Genomic DNA, 26,197 nt, shown 5'->3' with positions numbered 1-26,197 from the left:
GAAGCTCCATCTCTACGAAAAATACAGAATCAGCCAGGTGTGGTGGTACATGCCTGTAATCCCAGCTGCTTGGGAGGTTGAGGAAGAAGAATTACTTGAACCCAGGAGGCAGAGGTTGTGGTGAGCTGTGATCGCACCATTGCACTCCAGCCTGGGCAACAAGAGCGAAAACTCCATCTCAAAAAAAAGCCAGGTGTGATGGTTCAGCCTGTAATCCCAACACTTCGGGAGGCTGAGGCAGGCAGATCACCTGAGGCCGGAAGTTTAAGACCAGCCTGACCAAATGGTGAAACCCCATCTCTACTAAAAATACAAACAATTAGCCGGGCGTGGTGGCACATGCCTGTAATCCCAGCTACTTGGGAGGCTGAGGCAGGAGAATTGCTTGAACCTGGGAGGCGGAGGTTGCAGTGAGCTGAAAACACACCATTGCACTCCAGCCTAGGCACCAAGAGCGAAAGTCCATCTCGGAAAAAAAAAAAAAAAAGGATATTTTGTAGGGACAAAATCTACGGGCAATAGAGAAAAAATGCGGCTTTCTTCCTCAAGTTCAGTGCTTCTCAAACTTTAATGTGCATCAAAGTCACACAGAGGGCTAGGTAAGACACAGACTGTTGGGTCTCATCCTAGATAATCTGATTCAGTAGGCTGGAATGGAGCCTGAGAATGTATATTTTAACAAGTTTCAGATGGTGATGATGATGACAGTATCAGTTTGGGGATCACACTTTGAAAACCACTGTTTGAACTTAGCCCCTTACTCAACCATTGTGTAAGTCTCGAGATGCTTTGTCTAATCTTTCCCAACAAGTATCTTGTGTTCTTTGTGACAGTTAGTATTTCTACTTAAAAACAGTATCACTTCTTAACTAAAGCATTACTTCAGAAACCATCTTCATCGCTAAGTTGCATGCCACTTTTTATAGCATTGCAATCTTACAGATATTTAACACATGAAAATATGTGTATATATGCAGAATATCCTTACTCCTCTAATGTATAGATTTGACAGTAAAGGATTATGATGAGTAAGCTGTTTGAAGACTCACTGGTAACTAGGACTTTTGATTTGATGCTACAAACAACAAAATGTGTATACAAGTGAGCAATCTCCATCCTCAGGACTTACCTGTGACTGGTGCATCAATATCCAGCAAGTTTTTTTCCTGTCGAAGAATTGATGCACCTTCTGTTATTATTCTCAATGCAACACTCTCTTCCAGCCTTCCCTCCTTCATAAGATGTGCCTTTAAGATATCCACACGAGGTTTTCCATCATTATCAAACACTTCTTTTGCTGTAAGCCGGTGACTTGGAGGAAATGGAACAGCTGAAAGAAAAAAGGTCAAATTATTACGTTACGTTAGCCAAAATGCAACAACAAACAATTCAATAATCACCACCAAATATCCATCCTCATCACAAACCATCCAATATAGTATTTTTAGGCGGCTGAATTAAAACGTGATCAAGGGCTATCTATCAAAAATTAAGAACTGTATCTTTCCTTTGATTCTAGATATAATGTGATTGCTTAAACAAAATTAGTAGTTCTTGTTCATCTAGCACTATCTCTTGAATCTATAATATCCCGATTGAGTTAAAAAGGAATGAAAAACAGTTTTCAGTTCAACAATAATCAGTTTAGTGAAAGAAAACAGCTCCTATACATCCAACCATAACCAACTTGTGCAAAGATGGGTCTCTGCTAGAAACAGGCTCCTCTCCTGGGATTAGTGTGGGAAAAGGTCTACCCAACCAGATTTGCTGCTCTAACTACAGTCACATCTGAGATAACTGATCTACTCACTGTTTAAGAAAACAGCAGGAATCTGTTTAGGCAAAAAGGCAAAAGTGCACTGAATACTGATCAGGAAATCAGGATTTGCCACTGAGCGTGTATGCTTGTACTGAAGGGACCTCCTTAAGAGTTAAGGGTCACGATGTCAGGGTGAGACACAGGTATTTTTAAAAATGACACAATGACAAAGTTAAATTATTGCTCAGACTTGGAAGCAACCGTTCTCTCTTCCATTCTTCCACATCTTCTTAACAGCAAGAAGCTCTCTTGTAGCACTGACTTCCTCTGTATCTTTGAGTACATCCATTCACTCATCCAGCCAGAGGACATTCACTAAACTCCTCCAGCTTGCCCTGCATCCAAACCTCTACAGTCAGAAATGGTACCACAAAGGTTAAATCTGCAACAATTGGCCAATAAGCCATTTAAAAACTCATTATTTCTCTGTTTCACATGGTGGTTCATTTACTGGACAACTCATTCTTGCCAGATATTAGAAGCATCTAGCAAGGAATATAAACATCATCCCATCTATCTTTCATGCGCCTTGTGCGTTATGAAACAGACATTCGGCATCTCCATCCGATGGCTCCTCTCTCAGGAAAAGCACTTGGTGTCACAGAATAAACTTGGCCCTCTCCCATCTAAAATTGTCTCTCAAAGAAGCAAGACTTAACAGCAGACCTATGCCAAGAATTTTTATGTAAACTAATGGCATAGATTTGTAATCCTGAGTGAAATTATAACTGTAAGAAAAGAAAAACCGGGAAATAAACCTGCACAGATGGATGCAAGCATAATTTTCTGGACAATCCCACCACATCTATTTAACTATGCTGTCAACTTGAAGCAGTCGTGGCAGATCTGGTGGGTGAGGAGGAGGCTTTTGTGGTCAGACAAACCTGGGTGCGGACCTTGCACTCTGCACACTCACCAGCTTACGACTTTGAGCAAGTTAAACAACCTTCTTTGGCTCCAGTAACCTCACCTGTGAAGTGAGGATTACATCTGTCTAAGGACTGTTATACTAACTAGAGTAAATAGTAACAGTAGTAGCTAACATTTATAGGGTATTTATTTTATGCCAGGTGTCATTTAGGTAATAAAATCAGAAACAACAGTAAAGCTGTAAGATGAGTGAGGTTACATACATGTGTTTATATATAAACTTATTTAGCTCTCATAATATTACTGTGCAGGAGAAACCTGAGGCTCAAAAATATTAAGCACCTTGCCCAAGATAATCATCTAGTTGATTTATGTGTATAACTCAGTGAGTTTAAACCCCAGCAGTCTGATGCCAGGATACCTATAACAAACTGCATTGCTTCCCAGAAAGTACTGGATAGTGCTTAGTAAGTAAAAAGTGATTAATAAATCGCTTTTGGGAATTGAAATTCTAATACTGAGAGGTATTTATTTCTCACAAACACTCCTTTATTTTCCAAAAGGTATTTTTAGTAGCTTGTATAGTACAATAGATACATAATACAAAAACAAAAGACAAAATGTATAATGCCCAAGAATACTATATAATATAAGAAATCTGAAGATTAAACAAAGAAGAGAGAAAAAAATGAAATTAGGTCATTAAATTTGAGGGGTTTGGGGTAATTCTATTTTTTTTCCTCTGTCCTCCTTGCTGTCTTGCTCAACAGAGTATGCACGTTAAGAACACACAGAGGTGTTTTTCAACAGCCATATTTCTTTACATAGGTCTTTATGTTTGTTTTGAGATTAGAAAATATCTTACCCAGCAATTCCTCAAAATTCCCGAGGCAACAGACTGTGAGTCAAGATACGGGCTGGGGGCTGGAAAGGGGGAAACTGCAGGAGGATGCTTGTGTAAGGGCGAGAGATGAATTTTTTAAAACTGATTTCCCAAGGTGTGTTAGGTAACAGTGAAGGTTTAAGTGGCTCTGCAAAACTGTCAGGGCAGAATCACAGGAGCACAGAAGGGAAGAAGGCGGATATATTGTCAGGCAGATAAAAGCAGTGGGTTTGGGCCACACATGCACTTGCTAGCCTGATTAAACTTAAGATAAATCAAAGGATTAAACCTGAAAGTGCCGAAGCATTTACGAAGGTGAGAGGCAACAGGAGAGCACCCCAGGGAGCGCCTCATCTTCATGAATTAGTCTTTCTCCAAGTCCCTAGACTCCCTCCAAGGCCAAGATCACTGCAATAACAGATGCTCCACCCTCCACTGCAGATCTTTTACCTTCCAGTAATTGCTAATCCTAAGGTAACTGGCTAAGGTAAAGCCACCTGCTTTGAGATACTGGTTCCAAATCAACAGGGGCAAGAAAGGAGAGGAAAAAGGCCAATCAGGGGGCTCTATTTCCAATTGGATGGAAGGGATCCTGACGAGATAGGGCCCTTAACCATTAAACAGATGGCAAGGCCTGCAGGGAACCAAGATGGGCAGTAATGATGCCAAAGAGAACACAGAGATGCCGTCAGCCGGTGAAAAGTTTTCTAGGACAAAAATAAGACTGGGCTAATATTTGTGTGTTTGTGCACGTTTTGGCTTCATAAAAAACATATCAACCTTTTAGGTCACATTTATTTGTTTTCTCTCCTCACCTAGAATCCTACATGAAGACCTGGGCCAAATATTGAGCAAAAACTATTTAGACCAAAGAATCCAATCAGGCATGGAAAACATTTATTTAATTAATTCATTGTGAAAGTTGCCAGGCTTAATATAACAAAATTGGATTTCCCCTTCCTTTCTCTGCTTTGAGTATTACAACCAGTTGCTTTCATTGATACATGAGCAGGCCAGGACTAGAGAAGTTAGGTTTGTGCACATTACTATAAATTCAGAAATAGCTGTTGATATTTGGGCTAGCTCTTTCCAAAACAATTTTTTATAACTGCCTGTAAGCAAAGAATATAGTGCTAAGACTTCTTAGAAGCATCCTAAAAATAGATATAAACCTTCTCAGCTTTCTCTACTTCACAATTCCCACTCAATGCCAGTTTTTTCTCTCAAATTAATAAAACAGCAAAGTAGATAAAATCTGGGACATGTAAGTCATTGACTGACTCCTAACAGAAAACATCACAGAAGACTTTACAGGCAAACAACATATTGGGCTAGGATTATGTTCTCATATCACTGACTGTGGAAATCCTGCAGACGCTGATTTTCAAGGGTCAATGATATGAGATTGTTTCTTTTCTATTTGCTGTTTCCACGAGACAGTTTATCTGATACAGAGAAAAGTTACTAGTCTATCTATGAACCAAACTCATATGCATCCAACATTGGTGTCTACGTAACTATTATTAAAGCTGCTGTCAGTTGTACATTTACCAGAGAGAAACACATTTCAAGTCACGAAAATCCTGCACCCAGAGCAATCCTGGCCCTCGGTGTGGCTGACTCTGGGAACTACATCTCAGAAAGATCCAGAGATTACTTTCTGATTTTGGGGCTAAGTTAGTTTTAGAACACAAATAGTGTTCAGTAGCGTAAGTGATCTGTTATCACTCGGATAGATCCGGGTATCTGGGATTTCTGCTTCTCAAATCTGAGTCACTTAATCCACTACTGAAAGGATTCCACTATTTAATAAGAAACATCTGAGGGTCATTGCCGTGGTGACACTTCACTGGAAGATGGTCAGTGCAAATACCAAATACAGTATCAAGCCTTCTAAATACAGTGAATTTGCAAAGACACTGCATCTGTTGTGATCGATTCACTGGTGCGGAGCCTGTTTGGGGGAAGTAACTAAAATGCTTGGCATTTTGTATGCCTTTACTCATAGTATCAATCAGCAGATCTCAATCTGGACTTCATATTCATGTAATCTGGGATGTATAAAAATATGCCAATGCATATTTTTAAGTATCAGGAGCAGGGTACCTACTGGAGTAGTCCTATAAATGCTGACAAAAAAAAATTTAAGAGAATATTTAGCCTAGTGATGTTTTGAGCCTTTGTTTTGCTTCCTTTTTTTCCCCTCAAACAAAATTACGCCCGGAAACGTAAGTATATCCAAAGGGGAAGGGATTAAAGCAGTGTGGCTGCTTCCTTTCTCCTTGATGATGGATGCTGAGGGATGCTCACACAATCCTGGCACTCTCTGGAGCAAAACTAGAAAACTCCCAATCAGGACTGATCAGCTCATACTAAAACGAAAGCGAAGTCCAGAGAGAGGATGAGTGAATCAGCCAACATCAAAGGATTAGTCACTGGCCAAACCAACACCAACATTAAGGTCTCCTGATTTTAATTCCAGCACTTTATCCTCTTTATTCACAAAATACTACATTGACTAGTCACATACAGCTGTTGAATACTCAAAAAGTAGCTACTCCAAACTGAGAAATGCTGAAAATCCACAGTGAGCACTGTATTTAGAAGACTTGATGCAGTGTTTTAAAAAGTTAACTATACCATTCATATTTTAATATTCATTTTATGTTGAAATAATATTTAGAACATATTTGGCTAAATAAAATTTGTTACTAAAATTAATTCCAACTATTTTTTACTTTTTAAAAATATGTCTACTAGAACATTTAAAATTTCGTATCTAGCTTCCTTTTAGTGGTCAGTAGTATTCTAGACCCTGCATCCTTCTAAGTAAACGAGAACAAGGTGAATGGAAATTAAATTTCTTGGCCTTTCTTCTCTCCCAACTTTGGTTTGATTCCTACAAAACCTCAACTTATCTCAAAACTGGTTGCACAACAGAATTGCTTTTTAAAAAGATGATGCTCAAGCCCTGTGTCTAGAGATTCTGATTTAACTGTTTCAGGGTAGGGCCAGGGCATTGACCTACTTTTAAGTAATCCCCAGTTACACAAATATGAAGTCCAGACTGAGATCCACTGATCCATACCACAAGTAAAGGAATACAAAATACCGGGCACTTTAAATTCTCCCTCTAAACAAGCTCCACACCAGTCAATCAATCCACAACAGATGCAACGTCTTTGCAAGTCCAGACACGTTTCTGTCCTCCTTCTCCATAACCAGGACATGTACAGGAACAGCTCTTGTCCCATATTTCATGTGGCTACTAGTGTCTGAATAGGACTGTCAAAGATACTTATGTCAGCACATGTTAAGAGAACAGCTTAGGCATATCACATGTCAGACACAACTTAAAACACTTTCTGGCCTGACCTCCTTAGATTGGAACACCATCTATTCCCATGTGGACATTTGTGTATGTCACAGACCTCTGTGCTAATCAAACCATATCAATTAATGAATCATTTAGTAGCGCCTACTGAGCACCAACTATGCATTGTATATCCCATGCTAGGCAGTGAGAAGAGCAGGAAGAAATGGGCCACAGATAACAAGCATAAGACAACCCACGCTCTGAAGAGCTTACCGGGTGGTATAATTATCAGTTTTTGCTCGAGATAGTTGGCAAAGTGCTAAACTGCAAAACTAACTAACAAGTTTAAAGACAATGAGAAAAAATATGCAAGTAGTAAGAAAAAATTGTGTCTATCTACCCTAAGGTTATTTCTGAATTCTCAGAAACTCTTTGATATAGTTGCACATTTCTGTTGTTTAAAGTATATAATAAATATTTAATTTTTTAGATGACTCCAGGAGATGAAGTTCTGTTTTTAAGTTATGAAAAATATAATATATCCATTGTAAAATATAGGCCAGTTGAAATATAACAAGTAGCTCCATCACCAAAATATGTGAAATCTGATTCTACTTCTGAACAAAGAGTAAAGAGATACGTAAGTACCAAGGACTTTTCACTGAATTTTATTTGGGTTCTAATACTGAGCAATTAGGTTTAACTTATACACCCCTGGAATAAAAAATAAATTCTATCAGTATGGGGGATATGTGTTTATTCGTGCACAGAATGGATATTCTGCAAGCAAAGATATACAAAACATGCTGTCTGGAGACAGAGCTAAAAATTAACCACAGCTAGCCCCTAAAAGAATTGTAAGAACATATTTATTAGGGTTCTACTTACACTATTCCTGCAGACACTCATCACTTGTGTTTTTGAAAGTCTTTGGCTTTCGTTATAGATATTATTTCAAATAAAAATGTATATGGCCATCTCAAGAGTGATTAAACATTAGACGTGTAAACAGAAACAGTCAGTCACAATTACATTTTTTTTTCATCTCCACAACATTCCATTTATACACAGAACTAAACAGATAAGCACATAGTCACTATTGTGGTTAGAAGCTGGCAGCACGGGAAGGGGGAGAAACAGGTGGGGAGTGGGGCTGTTGTTAAAAAAAAATACAGGCTCCCCTCACAACTGGGGGGCCTGAGGGGAACTTGGTCTGCAAATCATTTTTTATAGATCTGTAAATAAAACTCCAATTTATTAATTCACTGGTGTTTTTTTCCTGCTATGATGACGTCTATCCTTGTCAGAAACCTTCCTCACCTTTTCTGAACACTACCATACCGGTCCTGAGCCTTCAAATAGATTCAGCTGTTAAGACACAGTATGTGTCTCGATCATTTTACTAGCAGATTGAATACCTCATTTGGTTTTCCTCAATGTTCACATACAAATTTAGCAAAATAGTATCTTATGTAACATCCCAAAGTGTTAATCAAAGGGTGTTATGGTACTCGAAGCATTTACTGAAATAAGCATTCTTCTTTTTTCTCAGTCTTACAGAATACATATGACACCCAGTGATTTTTGAAACTAAATCTGAAATGTGCTACAAGTAATTATTTAATAAAGATCAGATGAATTAAGAGAATTATTTCTCAGCCAGGCAGGATGGTTCACGCCTGTAATCCCGGCACTTTGGGAGGCCAAGGTGAGCAGATCATGAGGTCAAGAGATCGAGACCATCCTGACCAACATGGTGAAATCCCATCTCTATGAAAAATACAAAAGTTAGCTTGGCATGGTGGCGCGTGCTGGTAGTCCCAGCTACTCAGGGGGCTGAGGCAGGAGACTCACTTGAACTCAGGTGGCTGAGGTTGCAGTGAGCCACGATCACACCACTGTACCACTCTAGCCTGGCAACAGAGCGAGACTCCATCTCAAAAAAAAAATTACTCCTCCAACTACAAGGGATTAGTAATTAATTAGAGAAAATAAGTACCTGAGCAGTACAAAGCTTCTTGTGTTATCTGAATTTCAAAATAGTGTTTAAATGTTTCTGTATATATATTTAAATATACCTATTTATGCACATCTAATCCTTCCCATGTACAGCTTTTCATGCTCCTTCTACCATATATTCTTGAGTCTAAGGATTCAAGGACAGAGAAATGAGTGACAGTCCCCAACTTCCTCCGCATGCAGTGTTGAGAAGCTCTATCACAAAACCACTTTAATTTTTGATATTTTGGTTACTTCATTTCATTACAATTGCAAATGCTTATCTAATGAATTATGTAATAATGATTCAACATTAACGATTATTTGACAAAAGTTATTTTAAAGGTTTCAAAATATTTCAGCATTATTGATAAGTTTAAATAAAAGCTGATTTTTAAAAATTTATTATTATTATTTTAGATAGGGTCTCCCTCTGTTGCCCATGCTGGAGGGCAGTGGTACAAACACAGCTCACTGTAGCCTCAACCTCCTCCGGCTCAAGCAATGCTCCCACCTCAGTCAACCTCGGGGGTTCAAGCAATCCTCTCACCTCAGTCTCCTGAGTAGCTGGGACCACAGGTGCATGCCACCACACCTGACTAATTTTTTAATTTTTTGTAGAGATAAGGTCTCATTATGTTACCTAGGCTTGTCTTAAACTCCTAGGCTTAAGCAATCCTCCTGCCTTAGCTTCCTAAAGTGCTGGGATCATTGGCATGAGCCACCATACCCGGCCCTGATTTTTTAATGTTGTTCAAAATTTAAAAGTTATATACACAAGTCCATTGATTGACACATGGACAATGCCAATCACAAATTATTTCATACATGGGCATGATAAAAGCAAAATTGTATTTATTGATTTTGAAATATATGTTATTGAATGTTTAAACTAAGAATTGTAAGTAAATATTAAATGTCTTAATTTACATATTTAAGTCAAATACTTAAACATTAAATATATAATTGAAAAACTGTTGTTTTATACAAGTCTATTCTATAATGGTTTTTAAAATTTCTTTAAAAAAATATATGTTCAGTTATGCCTAGAGGTACCCATCCATCTTGGATCTCAGTACTAGATGAAATGATTACAACAATATTTTCAGCTGATGGTATTTATACTAATCCCCAGAATATCAAACTAAAGTAATGCATGAAATTCACCTCACTAGGATGAATTAAACAGAGAGACTTTTAATTTATAAATTTAATTTTTGGCCTTGAACATTTGCTCTCTTTAGAGAAAAGTGCCATAGGAGAATAAGAAAATCAAGAAACAAACAAGGATAGATACTTTAAGACCAGATGAATTTATTTCCCAAGTGAGCCAGTCTCTTTTGAACACAGTAATTATTCCTTAGAAATGAAGAGTACCCAGGGATTCTGAAACTTTATTTAATCCAGGTACATTTTTAAAAATTATTTATTTATAATTAAGTTCTGGGGTACATGAATCCAGGTACATTTTACCACTCAGAAATCCTCAACTCAACAGCATAAGACATAAAATATAAGGAAGGACTTTACCTAGTGAGTTGAACTACTTGATAGAAGCTCTTTAATCACTATAAACTTTAGAAATCTATGTATTAATTAACCCTATAAAATATAGTATTTGCCTTCTGAGTTCTCAATCCTAAACTGCTAAGTTGATATGAAAAAAAAGTCTATGCTCACATATAACTTGTTCCTTTTACCTTCTTCATTCAACTCTAGGTGCCTACACATTTTCCATGCCCATGTGCCCACCTACCATCCCCATCCTCTGTGGTTAAAACACCTAAAGGCATCAAAAGCATTTTATTTAATAAACAGACTTTATCTTCTTTCAAAGGGCCTTAATAAAATGGCAAATATGTCCCAAATGATACCAAATAATGTAATAAGTGACAATTTAAGAATGTCAACCACTTTTGCATATAAATGATCCATTAAAAAATAATAAATCCAGCATACAGCATCTTGTATCTGTGACCACAGTGAAGCAAAGATCGAAATATTTTGCCTGAGAGTCACCCTCCAGAGAACCAAGGGCAGGAGCTAAATTCCCAGGTTTCCATTTAATTCCCACCTGCTCTGGCTCAATACTCCCTACTCTGAGTAGGCTTCAGAGCAGCTTGCAGCAAAACATCAGGCCCTCTGGGTCTTTCCATGTTTCAGTAATGCTTACACTGGTTTGCTTCATGCTGACGACCAGACCTGTTCTCATCCACTCTCTGTGGTCCACCATTTCTAAGAACCACTTACTCATCTGAATAACACAGAGGCATGCAGGACATTCCAATTCTCTGCACCTCAAATGTTCACTCCCCAGATCATAATCTTCACACATCTATTTAAAAATTGAAATGTCTTAATGACTACCACCTATAATAGTATTCTCTCAAACTTCATTTTCAATTGAAAATAAACTTGTCAATTTTGGTTTAAAAATTAAACATGCATTTTTTAATCCAGCAAATGGAAAATGAACAATTTTATAATAAAGCTACAACAAACTGTATTCTTTTCCTCAAAAAAGAACCACTCTTGGGAGATAATTTTCACCCATATGTAAGGTAAATTTTGTGCATAAAAGAAACTTTAAAATAATAAGGAAACAGATTGCTGGAATTATAATGCCAGTTGCAAATTTACAGGTAACATCAAATCTCACTCCAACCAAGGAGTCAATCAATGATCACTAGTCAATAACAGAATAATTAAGTAGAACGATTAACAATCAAGTCCCATTGAGTGTCTAGTCCAGTTCCCTGGCATCTGATACGTGTCTTTGAATGAATGTAAGAAAGGATTGCCTTTTCTCCATCTCATTTACAATTTATTTAATACTTCTGTGGTACTAGAAGCAGTCTAAGAAGAGGGAATGGAAAAAAAAAAGGTCTTGTTCAGATCTAAAAGTATGTAATTATGAAAATGATAGTCAATAGCCAAAATGACAGAACACGGAAATCTTCAGTTAGTAAATGTAAATGTCTTTAAGTAGCCGTTAGAGTAAAGAGACCATGGATGCCACACGGTGTGGTGGAAGCTGGGGACCCATATCAAAGAGTAGACAGACAGATGTGATCAGAAGTGAGCAACAGATAGAAAACTGAAAAGGAACAAGAAAAAAAATGGCAAAAATTTTGAAAAACTAAGTGATTTTAATCCCATATGTGAATGCAGGGTCACAGATAAATCTGTTGGTAATCATGATGTAAAATTAACCCAATAACAATAAAACTAATGTTACATCAATACAGTAGTGCCTCTCTGCTGTTAAGAGCCTAAAGCACTAGCACATGGAATTTCAGAAAGCAGGTCAATGTTTTCCTAGTTTATAAAAATGCTATTAAGGTAAATTATTGAAGTATGATTCAATTAAAAAGACATTTTTAACTGCTGAACTTGCAATGTCCAAGACTTAATAGACTAATCCTTTCTCAGCAACTCAGGAGTCAGAAGGAGTTCAGGAGGACAAATGCCTCTTTTTCCCCTCTTTTTAGAGTCTGCATGACAGGCTACCAGTCAAAGTGAATCCAAATCTTTTTTTTTTTGAGACGGAGTTTTGCTCTTGTTGCTGAGGTTGAAGTGCAGTGGCATGATCTTGGCTCAGTGCAGCCTCTGCCTCCCAGGTTCAAGCCATTCTCCTGCCTCAGCCTCCTGATTAGCTGGGATTACAGGCATGTGCCACCACGCAAGGCTAACTGTTGTAATTTTAGTAGAGATGGGGTTTCGTCATGTTAGGCAGGCTGGTCTTGAACTCCTGACCTCAGGTGATCTACCCGCCTCGGCTTCCCAAAGTGCTGGGATTATGGGTGTGAGCCACCATGCCCAGCCCCAAATCTTACTAGTAGATACAAATTAAAAATTTATTGAGAAATACATCTATCAAGAGTAGCTAAATAACTAGGCCAGGCACAGTGTCTCACGCCTGTAATCCCAGCACTTCGGGAGGCTGAGGCGGGCAGATCACTTGAGGTCAGGAGTTCGAGACCAGCCTGGCCAACATGGTGAAACTCCGTCCCCACTAAAAATGCAAAAATCTGCCGCGTGTAGTGACAGATGCCTGTAATCTCAGCTATTCGGGAGGCTGAGGCAGGAGAATCGCTTGAACCCAGGAGGCAGAGATTCCAGTGAGCCGAGATCACATGGCTGTACTCCAGTCTGGGCAATAGAGTAAGACTCCATCTCAAAAAGAAAAAAAAAAAAGAGTAGTAAATAACTAGAGTATCTAACTCAGCCTAAGCACATATATAATGGCAAACAGAATAACATTAATTTCCATGATATATGACTTTGAGTTACGGTTCCCCATAGCATCCAAAAAGCTTCAGTTCCATAAATTGTTCACTATCCAGGTGAAACACACTAATTTAGGCATGATGGCCAGTCATTTGGGCAGCACTGTAAGGGGCTTCATTCAAGTTTCATGCACGGAAGTCACAACTAGCAGACTAGAAATACACTATTTTTTATTATCACATCATTTAAAATCACTCATTGCCTTAAAATTGTCACTCAAGAAATAATCATGATTAAATTTAGAACTACTAACAGGTTAATATAAATGTAAGACACAGTATATGTTCAGTGAAAAGTAATCACACACACACAGAGACAGACACATACACAAATTCAGATGATGTAACAATGTGTGCTACTCCAACAATGGGGTTGTATTTTGTTTCGTCCCTTGATACATGATAATGCTCCATTTATTCAGAGCTTTGTTTCCCATCATCCTCACCAACCACAGTGCAATTCCACACCTAGAGCAATGGTGAGAAGCCTCACCACAAAATCCATGTTCTTTATTCCACAAGAAATGGAGCCATGCTCAGCACACTAAACACAAAGGGATGCTGGACTGGCATGACTGAGTGTGCATGTGTAGAGTTCTATGCTTCACAACGATCCTAAGGGACACCAGGGAGTATCTGTGGTGTTATACATTCCCCACTGCACAAATACCTTTTATTACAGATTACTAGACGATGTTCTCTGTTACAAAGAAAGAGACAGGTATAATACAATTTCAATATACTCTCTTTAAACAGAATTTTAAAAGTTATATGTCTTGGTTATGTGATTTTGGTGAAATATATCATTCCTTGATTATACCATATAATTGAAGGTTCATATACACTGTCAATTCTTTTTTGGAATATAATTCAAATCAGGAGAAGGTTCTTATTCTCATAAGAGTGAATTTAGTAATTCATAAAGAAACAAAATATTATTTGACTTGCTAATATTCTATATTGAGTTTACTTTTTTATATAATATGTAGGGTACATGCATTCATTATGTACTGCAGAAAGAAAAATCTCACATTCTACTCATTACATAAATGGAAACTATGTAAAAACAATTTTCCTTTATAAGGACAAAGGCAGAAAACATAGAAACCTGTACAATTGCTTTCCTGATATTCTTCTTCAAAACTAACAGGTCAGTAGCATCACGATTTTTGAGAATATTTATATTTATAATATTATAAAGAAATAATTTATACTTCCATAATAGAGACTTTAACAGTCCAAAATGCAGTAAAAGTTCAAGAATAATCAAATAAATAAGGAGAAAATAAACAATTTTTTGTGACTTGAGGAAGATAAATTTGAGTTCAACTAACCAAACTGCCAAGTTACATTGCATTGTTCTTAAAAAAGGCAAAATCCTAAACAGCATGTGAGTTTTACTAGAGCAATTTCCCAAAGGTACTTGCAATGCTTACTCCCTACATAGCCAAGGGGGACTCAATTATTACTCTCACACCAAATGATAAACAAAAACAATAATCAGTCACCCAACCTCTTCTGAACTCCCTCACCACTAGACTGTAATTACCCTGAGGATTTCCATGCTCAAGAGACAAAAAAGTATGTCCTAGAAGCAAAGAAAAATTTTGGATCAGATTCACGCAAGAAGCCGTTTAAAATACATTTTGTATATAAGATAGATGTACTGTATTTATGCACATAATTTTCCTATCCCAGATACAGCTTTACAAATAACAAGTGAACATGAATAGACATAGAATGGTATGGATCACTGTAAAGACATACTATGTACTGGTCACAAGGTCTACCATCACTTTTGTACTCAAGCAACAAAGAAAGAAAAACTGAGGCTCAAAGAGAGTAAGAGTAGTAATTATAATAACAATGAAATAAAATAAGTGGTATCTAAATAATTTATATACATATAAATTAGAAAAGTGTCTGAGACGTAGTCAGTTCATACACACAGATTTAATTCACTGAATCTACACAACAGTCTTGTGATTTGGGTACTGTTATTCTACTTTTTATATTCCACAACCCAGGCACAAAGAAATGAAATGACTTTGCCAAGGTCACACAGCAAGTAAGTAGGGGAAGCCAGGGGACCTCTGCTGTGGAGCTGTGCTTTTAACCCTTGCTATTCCCTCTCTGTAGATAAGTGACTCATCCAATGATCCAAAGGTAACTAAGGGCAAAACCAAAGTACACATCCGGTTCTCCAGATTCCCTGAACCGTGCTCTTCACTTTTGAGTTCCCTATTCCCTACCCAGAGTCATAGGCATAGGAAGCATTCAAAAAACGTTTGTCTAGCAATTTACTGGTATATGATTCACATCTCACCATATAATTTTCTAAATGCAGTAATGTTTATTCTGCATGCACAGTTTGCTCCTTGAATATCTTATCTGGCTCTTCTGCCTTCTTAATTGCTCCCAGTCTTAAAAGAGACCAAAATGTACAAGGGACAACTAGGTCAGTACTCAGCTTGTCAAAGGTACATGTTTTTTGTTTCAATTTAATTTTTGATTAATTGATCCAGAGATCAATGAGTTCTTCAAAGCATTTCCATATATGAACATTGAGCTTGGATCTACACAAAACAATTCTTCCCATCAGTGCCAGCTGTCCCCTCTGAGACTGGCCTGTGGTTTTGTTTAAAAGTATGCCTCTTCTGCCTTTACTCTTCACAAAGCACGTTAGTTAACCTGTTGTTGAGAATTTCCAGCAATACAGAGCAGAAACTGAGCTCTACGTGCAACAAAGTGTCATGGTTGTTAGTTTTGAACTATCTAATTACCTGCCTTCAAATGATACCTTTAATGGCTGTGTGTCCTTCAGAAAATTTTTGAGAAACCAGTTTCATGACCTGTCGAATGGAGACAGTAATACCTACTCAAGAAGCTATTGAAAGGATTAAATGAGACCACACTTGCAAAAGTGCTTTGTGCAATACTTGGTGTGAAGTATGAAGTCAAATTTGTTGAACTTATATATTTTAATTATTTGTTACTATTCTGCTTCAGTTAATTCCCACAGGATTTCTTTCATTCTATATGCCTGCATTTTCAGGTATGCTTGAAAACTTTCATTTGGCGTATATACATCACAAAAACCCTAAGTATTAAGTAAATGCTTATACCATCTAATTGGTCTAATAGGAAGGAACTTATCTGGCAACTGACAGAGACACCCTCAACAACTAGATCACGTCCTTTGCAGGAGCATTGTTGGACTGGAAGCCATTTTCCTCAGCAAACTAACCCAGGAACAGAAAACCAAATACTACATGTTCTCACTTATAAAGTAGGAACTGAAGGATGATTGATAATACATGGATAAATAGGGGGAACGACACACATTCAGGCTTGTCAAGGAGAGTGTGGGGGGAGGGAGAGAATCAGGAAGAACAACTAATGGACTCTGAGCTTAATACCTAGGTGATGGGATGATCTGTGCAGCAAACCACCATGGCACACGTTTACCTGTATAATAAACCTGCACATCCTGTACGTGTACCCCTAAATTTAAAAGTTGAAAAGAAAAAAAAGATGGCCTAAAGATGGTTGTCTAAACAAGAATTTTATTTATTATCATGGGCAAATATGAGACTTCTTACTATGAATATAATGTGTCTTTAGTGGAAGGCTCAAAGCAGCAATTAAAAAACTACTGGGCTTTTCCAAGAACATTTATGTATATAGCAGCATTTCCCTACTATAATTCTGGGTTAATAGATGTTTTATTTAAAAAACTCTGGGTGGGGAAGAACTCCAGAATATCTATGTTATAAATGGTTAAATTTCTTTGTGGCAAATTTTCTTAGAGATCTGAATAATCAATATGCCTGGTTAATATCACAGAGGATGATTAATAATGCCTCATTTCCCAACATTTTCCTATAAAACTCAGTCCTCCTGACACATCGTAAAGTATGTCTTGAGAAAGTCCACTATAAACAAGTAGCTAATCATTTTGACAAAGTGAGTTAGTTCATGCAAACATGAATATTCAACAACAGATACTATCAGTAAAACTGGTCAGAAATTTTAAACAAAGTCATAAATATGTTAGTTTTTTAAGGAAAGGACATACTATACTTGTTCATCAGATTCAAAAAAGTTAAAAATTTGCTTATTTCTGATTTCTATTAACTCATATGTATACCATACTATGAAACAGTGTACAATCATGCAATAAAAATTAACATTTTTTAACCTATAATGCACACAGTGTCTACTTCATAGTATGTGACTGCAGTCGTATAGTACTGGTTTAAGTCAAATACAATTTAAAGATTACTAAATGGTATTAGGTATCTTCAAATCAATGATGAATAAGTAAATTCCCGATAATTTGAGTATAAAACTGACCTAGTTGTCTTAATTTGGCTGCTCTACAGGGCATAAAAATGTTATCATTCGGAACAAAGAACTCCTTTTTAAGTTAGGTCTCAACTTAAAGAAACTCAACAACAGTAAGACACTATCCACACATGCTTTATATTTTTAACACATTTTCTTATGTATGATTTCACTCCCTCTTCAGAATAACCCTATGTAATAGGTACTGCAGTGTTCGTTTTATAGATTAGAAGGAGTTTACACTGAATGATACAAATAACACAGCTTGTGGGCAGAGCCATGGCATAATCCTAGAGTCTTGGCTCCACATCCCATGCCCTCTCCACTAAAGCTCACTACATTAATCTGAAAATGCCTGTAAATTGTAGGTTATCAGAGGTAGTTGTCATTTCTCTAAAAAATCTACTTAGAGAAAGAAAGTGAAGAATTCCAACCAAAGAAAAGAAAAGCTTCGGTTTTTGACAGTGACAGGGTTGCCACAGCTGCAGGCACTCCTATCTTCCCTCCACTTTCAAACCCAGTCTGTACTCATATGCCAGTCAGAGATAACCAAGATTATCAATCATTGAAGTGTTTACTTACATTCATTACAATAGATTTTCACTCTCAAATAAGAGATTTATTCTTTATTTTGGGGGGCTAACATTGAAGAAGTCTGGGTTACAAAGTTGTGCTTGTGCCAAGGCTCTAAGACTCTCATTATCTGTATTCAAATTCTTTTCCTAAAACCTACTAGGACTCGGCAGTTGGGTAATTTATTTAATCTCACTGTGACTGAGTATCCTCATCTGTAAAACGGGCATAAGATAGAACAAAGTGGTTGGAAGGATTAGTAATAATATATATCATATAAAAAACATAGAACAATGCCTGACATGTACTAAGGGATCAATAAACATTTGCCATTATCATTATGAGACTTCCTAAAACAAGAGCAAAATCGGAAAAAGATAGCAGCTCCCTGAGTTGTGATTTTTCTAGAAAGAAGATCAAGAATCATTACAGGCCACCATCCAACAATGACCTCCATATAATAAGACACGCTGGCTTTCAGCAGAGATAACTGTCTCCACGAAGGAACTTCAATTTCTACCTATTAGATAAACGTCAAAACTCAATAATGAAACTCCTCCTACAGCAGGGTAATCTGTAAAAGCTCCTTTTATCAAGCCAATATGTTCTGAGGAGTCATTCAAATAGATTTAATCATGCAACTAGACACCAGAATCACCTGGGAGATCTCACTGAAATAATCAGTGATCAAATGCAAAGGGTCAAATTTTGTTATCAAAGTCTTATTTTGATAAGTTCTAACTAAACAGAAATCCAAAATCATTGACACTGATCAGGCACATGCCTGTAATTAGCCATGTCAATTTTCCTCCTAGTCATTTATTTCATTTTCGTTTAAATTAATAAAATTCCTTAGCCAAAATGTAAGAGAAGAACACTAGGGAAACACTATTCACTCTAATAGCAATAATCACACATTTTCATCCTTACGGTCTAACAGTATAACTATGTACATCTTTGTTAAGAAAATTCTCATGTCCTTTCCTGAGATTTTGTCTGGCATATATTCTCTGAATTGAGTGTACATTGAGGGAAATTCATTTCTACCAAATGCAATATTTACAATAATAATACTTATAATTAACAATATAAATAATAGTTCACAGTGTTATAGTACATTTACCAAATGCAGTATGCGTGTTCAAGCCAAAAAGAGAAATTTGTTTTGAAAGCTTTAAAAATAAATGCAAATTGCCATGAAATTAAAACAAAAACAAAAACTATTCAGCTAGCCAAAATGCATTAAGCAAAATATAAAAGAATATAAATAGACTTCTCTAATATCTGCATGTAACTAAATGAGGTTTTTACCAAAACACAGAATGCTTTAATTACATGCATTATATTGATTTCTTCCAAATTCCTCATTTCTAACATTAGAAAAGGATCAAGTGAAACTTCTCTATTTTTTTTCTCTTCAGCTTAATTATCTATTAACAATCCAGTTACCAAGTAAGCAAAATATAATTTATTCTTAATTTGTTACAGTAAAAGCATTTTCCTTCCTTTGGTACAGAAAGAAACTGCATGAAGGGGAAGAAAGTTCAATTATGTGTATCAGAGACGAGGACTTGGTAACTATTCTAATCCTAAAGTCCCTTTTAACCAAGTAACACTAACCTTCAGTTGTTTTCATCATGCAAGCATTTTAAAAATTCCTAATTTAATAAAGCTAATGCAAACGGCTCCAGAAAACATATATTGCTGATATAGTTGTAAATTTATTCTAAGACACTACTAATCTATTTTCAGTGTGATATATTTTACCATATAGTATACAGATGAATGCCATCTAGCAAAGATTTAGAAAAAAGTGATCAGTTTAAAACTAAAGTTGTATCACAAAAGCTCAGAAAAAGCACCAAGGAGTGAAGAGAAGACATACTCGGCAGGCGGCCGACTGCATCATCACTAACTTTGCAACATCTTGTATTAAACAACTATCTGGCTCAATTAAAAGAAAAAAGTTCCTAAGACTTAAATGTTTATGCCAAGACTTAATATCTAACAGAAGAATCTAAAAATTACGATGCTTTTTGAGATGAATTTTTTGGCTGACCTACATATGAATGCAAAGGAATGATTATTTCATAATCAATAAATTATACAGCATTATATATGATTTATCACTGAAAAACATTATTTAACCATTGTACCATGTAAGGGAAAATAGTAACATGGTCCTCAAATAAACTTAAATTACATAATTTCCTTCTCATTTGCATAATAAATGGCACTGTCCCAGATTAAGGAACTAGTGGTGATAACAAATGAGCATAATTATGCTCTTTTGAATCCTGTATTTTCTTTACTGTTCCCAATCATGGGGTTATGAATTATATTTCACCAGCTGATCACCAGATTTCAGTGTTATATTCCAAAAACATGTGAGTCCTTCAAAATTGGTTTGCAGAACTGCTCAACTGCTACAAAAATGGTCTGTAGATTATAACACCTTCCTTTTTTTTTCTTTTTCTTTTTTTTCTTAAGAAAGGATCTCACTCTGTCTGAAAGGATCTTCACCCAGGTTGAAGTCAGTGGCGCAATCTCATCTCACTGAGGCCTTGACCTCCTGAGTGCAGGTTCTCCCCCAACGCCAGCCTCCTGAGTAGCTGGGACTATAGGTACACACCAACAGATCCATTTAATTTTTTTTTTTTTTTCTAATTTTTAGTAGAGACAGGGTTTCATCGTGTTGCCCAGTCTGATCTTAAACTCCTGGGCTCTGGAGATCAGTCCACCTGGGCCTCCCAAAGTACTTGGATTACAGGCGTGTGCCACTATGCCCAGGCCCATAACCTACTTCTTACTGTTAAATAAAATCACCACATATATTTATGGGAAATTATATCAGAAACCATTTTGACAGAGAAGCTTTATGTCTTTCCCAAAGTCATTTCCAAATATGAATAATACAACTCAATGATCAGTGAAAATAAAAATGTTCAAAAATTATATAAGTAAAAGATGCTCTTTAGGAGCATCAATCAATTCAATGGTGCTAGCTCTTAGAAACTCTTCTAAAATTTATTGAAGAAATGAGCCACAGTAGCAGGTAAACTGAGGCTGGACATTGCCTGTGAATTTCACTTATCCCTGGAGCACTTCACTCTGGTATCAAAGGTTTCCTATATTTGGATTCGGGGCCTGGTTCTATCATAACCATGTAAAATAAGTGTTTATTGTTCCTGTTTGACAGATTAAGATAAAGAGGTTAAATATCTGGTTCAGGTTCACTCTCCTATTAAGTAGCAGTTTCCATGAGCACTCAGGTATATTTGGTTTCAATTGTTCACAGTATACTATTCTAAACTACCTCATATATCAAATAAAATTGGTATTCTAAAATAACTTTCAGAAACATATTCAGTATTTTGACTATCAAATCTGTTTACATGTTGAGTGAGTTGAAACAATATAGTGTAGTGTTTACTGGTCCTCAAGTTAGCAGAGAGAATCAGTCAAGGATCTGCTACTCACCTACTACATAGGTGTGGGCATTTCACTTCACTTCTCAATAGCTCAGTTTCCTTACTGGTAAAATGGGCAAACGGTGCCAGTAATCTCCAGATCTCTTTCCATTTTCAAAAGCTATTCAGGGCCTTCACATACTTATCTCTCATATATAGCCATTCCTTCTGTTTCACAAATCCCAGACGTATCCCCAAATCTACAGGTTTAGGAGGAACACATTTAAAACATAAATCAGCCTAAGACAAGGACCAGTGCAGTCAATTGTACAGTGTGGCTACTGCACAAGGGTCTGGATGAGGCAGAAACTGAGGGACTGAAATCCTGATCCCCATAAATGAGTCAAACTACGGACCTTTTCTACGTTCCTGCATGGAGTAGACACAAGCCAGCCAGAGACCCTGAGTGATGCTCAAGGGACCTGTATCACAATAACAGATTTGTTTGTCAAGATGGGAAAAGGAAAGAAATGCGATAATTTTATTACTTGTCTTCACTTTTTGGAACTTGAGGATGAACTACCTGTCCTGGAAGAGCCCAGCAAGGAAGAGGGTCATAAAAAACTTGATGGAAAAATAAGGGGAGAAAAGAGAAGGAGAAACTGTCAAAGAATGAATGTGAAGGGAAAGCTGAAAGAGAAAGAAAAGAGCTGAAGAGAGAGTTATTACATGGAGCTATGAAGAATGCAATAGTTTCCCTCCTCAATAATAACGGAAGAGGGAATAATGCCCTTTTCCCAAATAACAAGATTTTACACTCAGAAAATCCTGAGTTAAATCAAAAGGTAACTGGTCTTTACTATTAAACACTATTTAGCTAACATTAATAACTCCCAATGAAAAAATCCCTTAAAAACAGAATTTTAGTAGTAAATATCTGGATTTTGGAGTTAAAATGTGAAAAGTTTGAAGCATACTCTCCTACCCTCGCTGTTGAATTTTTCTCTTTTGCTTAAAAAAAATTTTTTTTGTTACACCCAAGTTTTCCCATACCTCTTCACCATATGAGATCAACTTCTGTTTTCACAAACACTAGGAAAGCTGAATAATAATTACTCACAGTTTAAATTCCTTTCCAGAAACAATTCATTTAGAAAAAAACAAAGGAAAAAAACTATGTGTAATAATGGAAAATACAGTTCATCCAATGTCCCAATAAGATAGGAACACAAATAGTATTTCACTAGTGGGATACACTGTAAAGAGAAAAAAAGAAGAGAGACCTAAAATGAAGTAAATGGATATGAAGAAAAAAGTGGCAGGTTTTGAGTGCTGAAATGAGCAGAAATACACATTTTTAAAACTCTTAAATCAGACATAAGCAAACAATAGAAGAATATTCTCTACCACTATTTGTACTCCATAGTTTTTACTGGATATCTATATGCTTCTTCACAGCACAAATAAACACACGGTCCCTTTGAAAACACCTGGTAAAGATCTGAGTTTGCTCATTCATTTAAAAAGCTTTCGTTAAAGTGCCTATTATGTGTCAAGACACTGAGCTAGGTGTTATGAAATCATAGTTAAAATCCTACTTTGCTGCAGGGCATAAAATGGGGGGAAATGGAAGGCTATGACTGGGCTTTACTGGCAAAATCCTATATGCTACAGTTTTATGGTCTCGTGCTTCAAAGTTTCCTATTTCATCTCTGCATCTGGAAAGTATGCTATGGATAATCCAGATTATTCCTCTACTTAATAGCTAACAGATTGCATGCACAACATTTTAATAAAATCTATTCTCCCTTCACGAAGTATTCTAGAGTATAATGAATGTTGCAGATACACAGAAGAACAATTAAAGCTCTAGTATATTATTTTCGTGAGGCAGCTTCTGAATCACATCTTGAGAATAATATTAAAAACTATCATGAAGGCAAAGACAGAAGATAATTAATTTCTTTAAAAATAATTAGATTGTGGAAGATCCTCTTTAGGGAGGAGATCCAAGATGGCCGCTTAGGAGGAACTCGGGAATGCAGCTCCGAGAGAAAGCACAGAGGGTGAGTGGACGCCGTATTTCCAGACTGATTTTTACTGCCCACAGACCAGGAGATTCACACGCAGAGAAGCCACACGGGTCGCCAGCGCTGCTGGCGCTGCTGGCTTGAACGGCGCAGCCACTGGGCCGGCACCCTGAGGCAACGGCTCACTGTACAAAGTGAGAGAGTCTGAGTCCCCTATAAGCCAGCAAGGGGAGCTGAAACGGGGAGCCAGGCCAGCGCCACGAATCTCAGAGCCGCGGCTTTAGCCAACGCAGCGGCTCCGGAGGCAGATCAGATGAGACGGTGTCCCCTCTTACCCAGCAAGAAGACCTGAAACACAACTGAAACCGGGACGGTCCAGCTCTGTGGAGGAGGGGCGTTCTCCATAGGCACCCTGCTGTTCTCTACCAAGGCAATCCGCCACTACAGAGACTCCGTCACTACAGGGGCGGGCCAACATATCGGAAGCAGTTCTAACTACACCCAGAAGTTCACACGGAAGCTGGGTGGAGCCCACAGCAGCTTAGCGAAGCCTCTGCAACCTGAGTGTGACTAGGCTGCCACCTTGTGGGCAGGGAAAACAGCAACCGCACAGAGGAACATCATAAAACCGTAACTCCCTGGGACAGAACACCTGGGGGGAAGAGCAGGGGGTTTATGAGTTCTGCCACAGCAGACTTAAAATTACCAAAATCAGAAAGACAACAACTACAAAGTCAACAGGTGGATAAATCCACAAAGATGGGAAGAAACCAGCGCAAAAAGGATGAAAACACCCAAAACCAGAACACTTCTCCTCCTACAAGGGATCACAACTCCTCACCAGCAAGGGAACAAGACTGGATGGAGAATGAGTGTGATGAAATGACAGAATCAGCTTTCAGAAAGTGGATAATAAGAAACTTCCGTGAGCTAAAAGAACATGTTCTAACCCAATGCAAAGAAACTAAGAACCTTGAAAAAAGACTTGACGAAATGCTAACAAGAATGGACAACTTAGAGAGGAATATGAGCGAATTGATGGAGTTGAAAAACACAACACGAGAACTTCGTGAAGCCTGCACAAGTTTCAACAGCCGAATTGACCAAGCAGAAGAAAGGATATCAGAGGTCGAAGATCAACTCAATGAAATAAAACGAGAAGGCAAGATTAGAGAAAACAGGGTAAAAAGGAATGAACAAAGTCAACAAGAAATATGGGACTATGTGAAAAGACCTAATCTACGTTTGATAGGTGTACCTGAATGTGATGAAGAGAATGCATCCAAGCTGGAAAATACTCTTCAGGATATTATCCAGGAAAACTTCCCCAACCTAACAAGGCAGGCCGAGATTCAAGTCCAGGAAATACAGAGAACACCACAAAGATACTCCTCTAGAAGAGCAACCCCAAGACACATAATCATCAGATTCACCAGGGTTGAAATGAAGGAGAAAATACTAAGGGCAGCCAGAGAGAAAGGTCGGGTTACCCACAAAGGGAAGCCCATCAGACTCACTGCAGATCTCTCAGCAGAAACCCTACAGGCCAGAAGAGAGTGGGGGCCGATATTCAACATCCTTAAGGAAAAGAACTTTCAACCCAGAATTTTGTATCCAGCCAAACTAAGCTTCATAAGTGAAGGAAAAATAAAATCCTTTGTGAACAAGCAAGAACTCAGAGAGTTCATCACCACCAGACCAGCTCTACAAGAGCTCCTGAAGGAGGCACTACACATAGAAAAGAACAACCAGTACCAGCCACTCCAAAAACACACGAAAAGGTAAAGAGCATCAACACAATGAAGAATCTGCATCAACCAAAGGGCAAAACAGCCACCTAGCACCAAAATGACAGGATTGAATTCACACATAACAATATTAACCCTAAATGTAAACGGACTAAATGCCCCAATCAAAAGACACAGACTGGCAAATTGGATAAAAAGCCAAAACCCATCAGTGTGCTGTATCCAGGAAACCCATCTCGCATGCAAGGATACACAAAGGCTCAAAATAAAGGGATGGAGGAAGATTTACCAAGCAAATGGAGAGCAAAAAAAAGCAGGAGTTGCAATTCTCATCTCTGATAAAATAGACTTTAAAGCAACAAAGATCAAAAGAGACAAAGAAGGACATTACATAATGGTAAAAGGATCAATGCAGCAAGAAGAGCTAACGATCCTAAATATATATGCACCTAATACAGGAGCACCCAGATACATAAGGCAAGTTCTTAAAGACTTACAAAGAGACTTAGACTCCCACACAATAATAGTGGGAGACTTCAACACACCATTGTCAATATTAGACAGATCAACGAGACAGAAAATTAACAAGGATATCCAGGACTTGAACTCAGACCTAGAACAAGCAAACCTAATAGACATTTACAGAACTCTCCACCCCAAATCCACAGAATATACATTCTTCTCAGCACCACATCACACCTACTCTAAAATTGACCACATAATTGGAAGTAAATCACTCCTCAGCAAATGCAAAAGAACGGAAACCATAACAAACAGTCTCTCAGACCACAGTGCAATCAAGTTAGAACTCAGAATTCAGAAACCAACCCAGAACCGCACAGCCTCATGGAAAATGAACAACTTTCTCCTGAATGTTGACTGGATAAACAATGAAATGAAGGCAGAAATAAAGA

At 37.5% G+C, this 26,197-nt stretch overlaps 1 protein-coding gene across 2 annotated transcripts in view; it reads right to left on the bottom strand.

The window, feature by feature from the left end:
- Positions 1–26,197, bottom strand: part of PPP3CA (protein phosphatase 3 catalytic subunit alpha) — a 317,276-nt gene that overhangs the window by 158,582 nt on the left and 132,497 nt on the right. For both annotated transcript variants that reach the window (XM_012436483.2, XM_012436485.2), the window contains exon 2: positions 1,130–1,330. In XM_012436483.2, coding sequence (XP_012291906.1) covers positions 1,130–1,330 — 201 coding nt within the window. The remainder of the gene's footprint in view (positions 1–1,129; positions 1,331–26,197) is intronic.

This window comes from Aotus nancymaae, unplaced genomic scaffold, assembly GCF_030222135.1.
Source record: "Aotus nancymaae isolate 86718 unplaced genomic scaffold, 86718_ANA_hifiasm-v0.15.2.pri h1tg000033l, whole genome shotgun sequence".
Classification (NCBI taxonomy): Eukaryota; Metazoa; Chordata; class Mammalia; order Primates; family Aotidae; genus Aotus; species Aotus nancymaae.
This window is presented reverse-complemented; position numbering and strand designations above follow the sequence as displayed.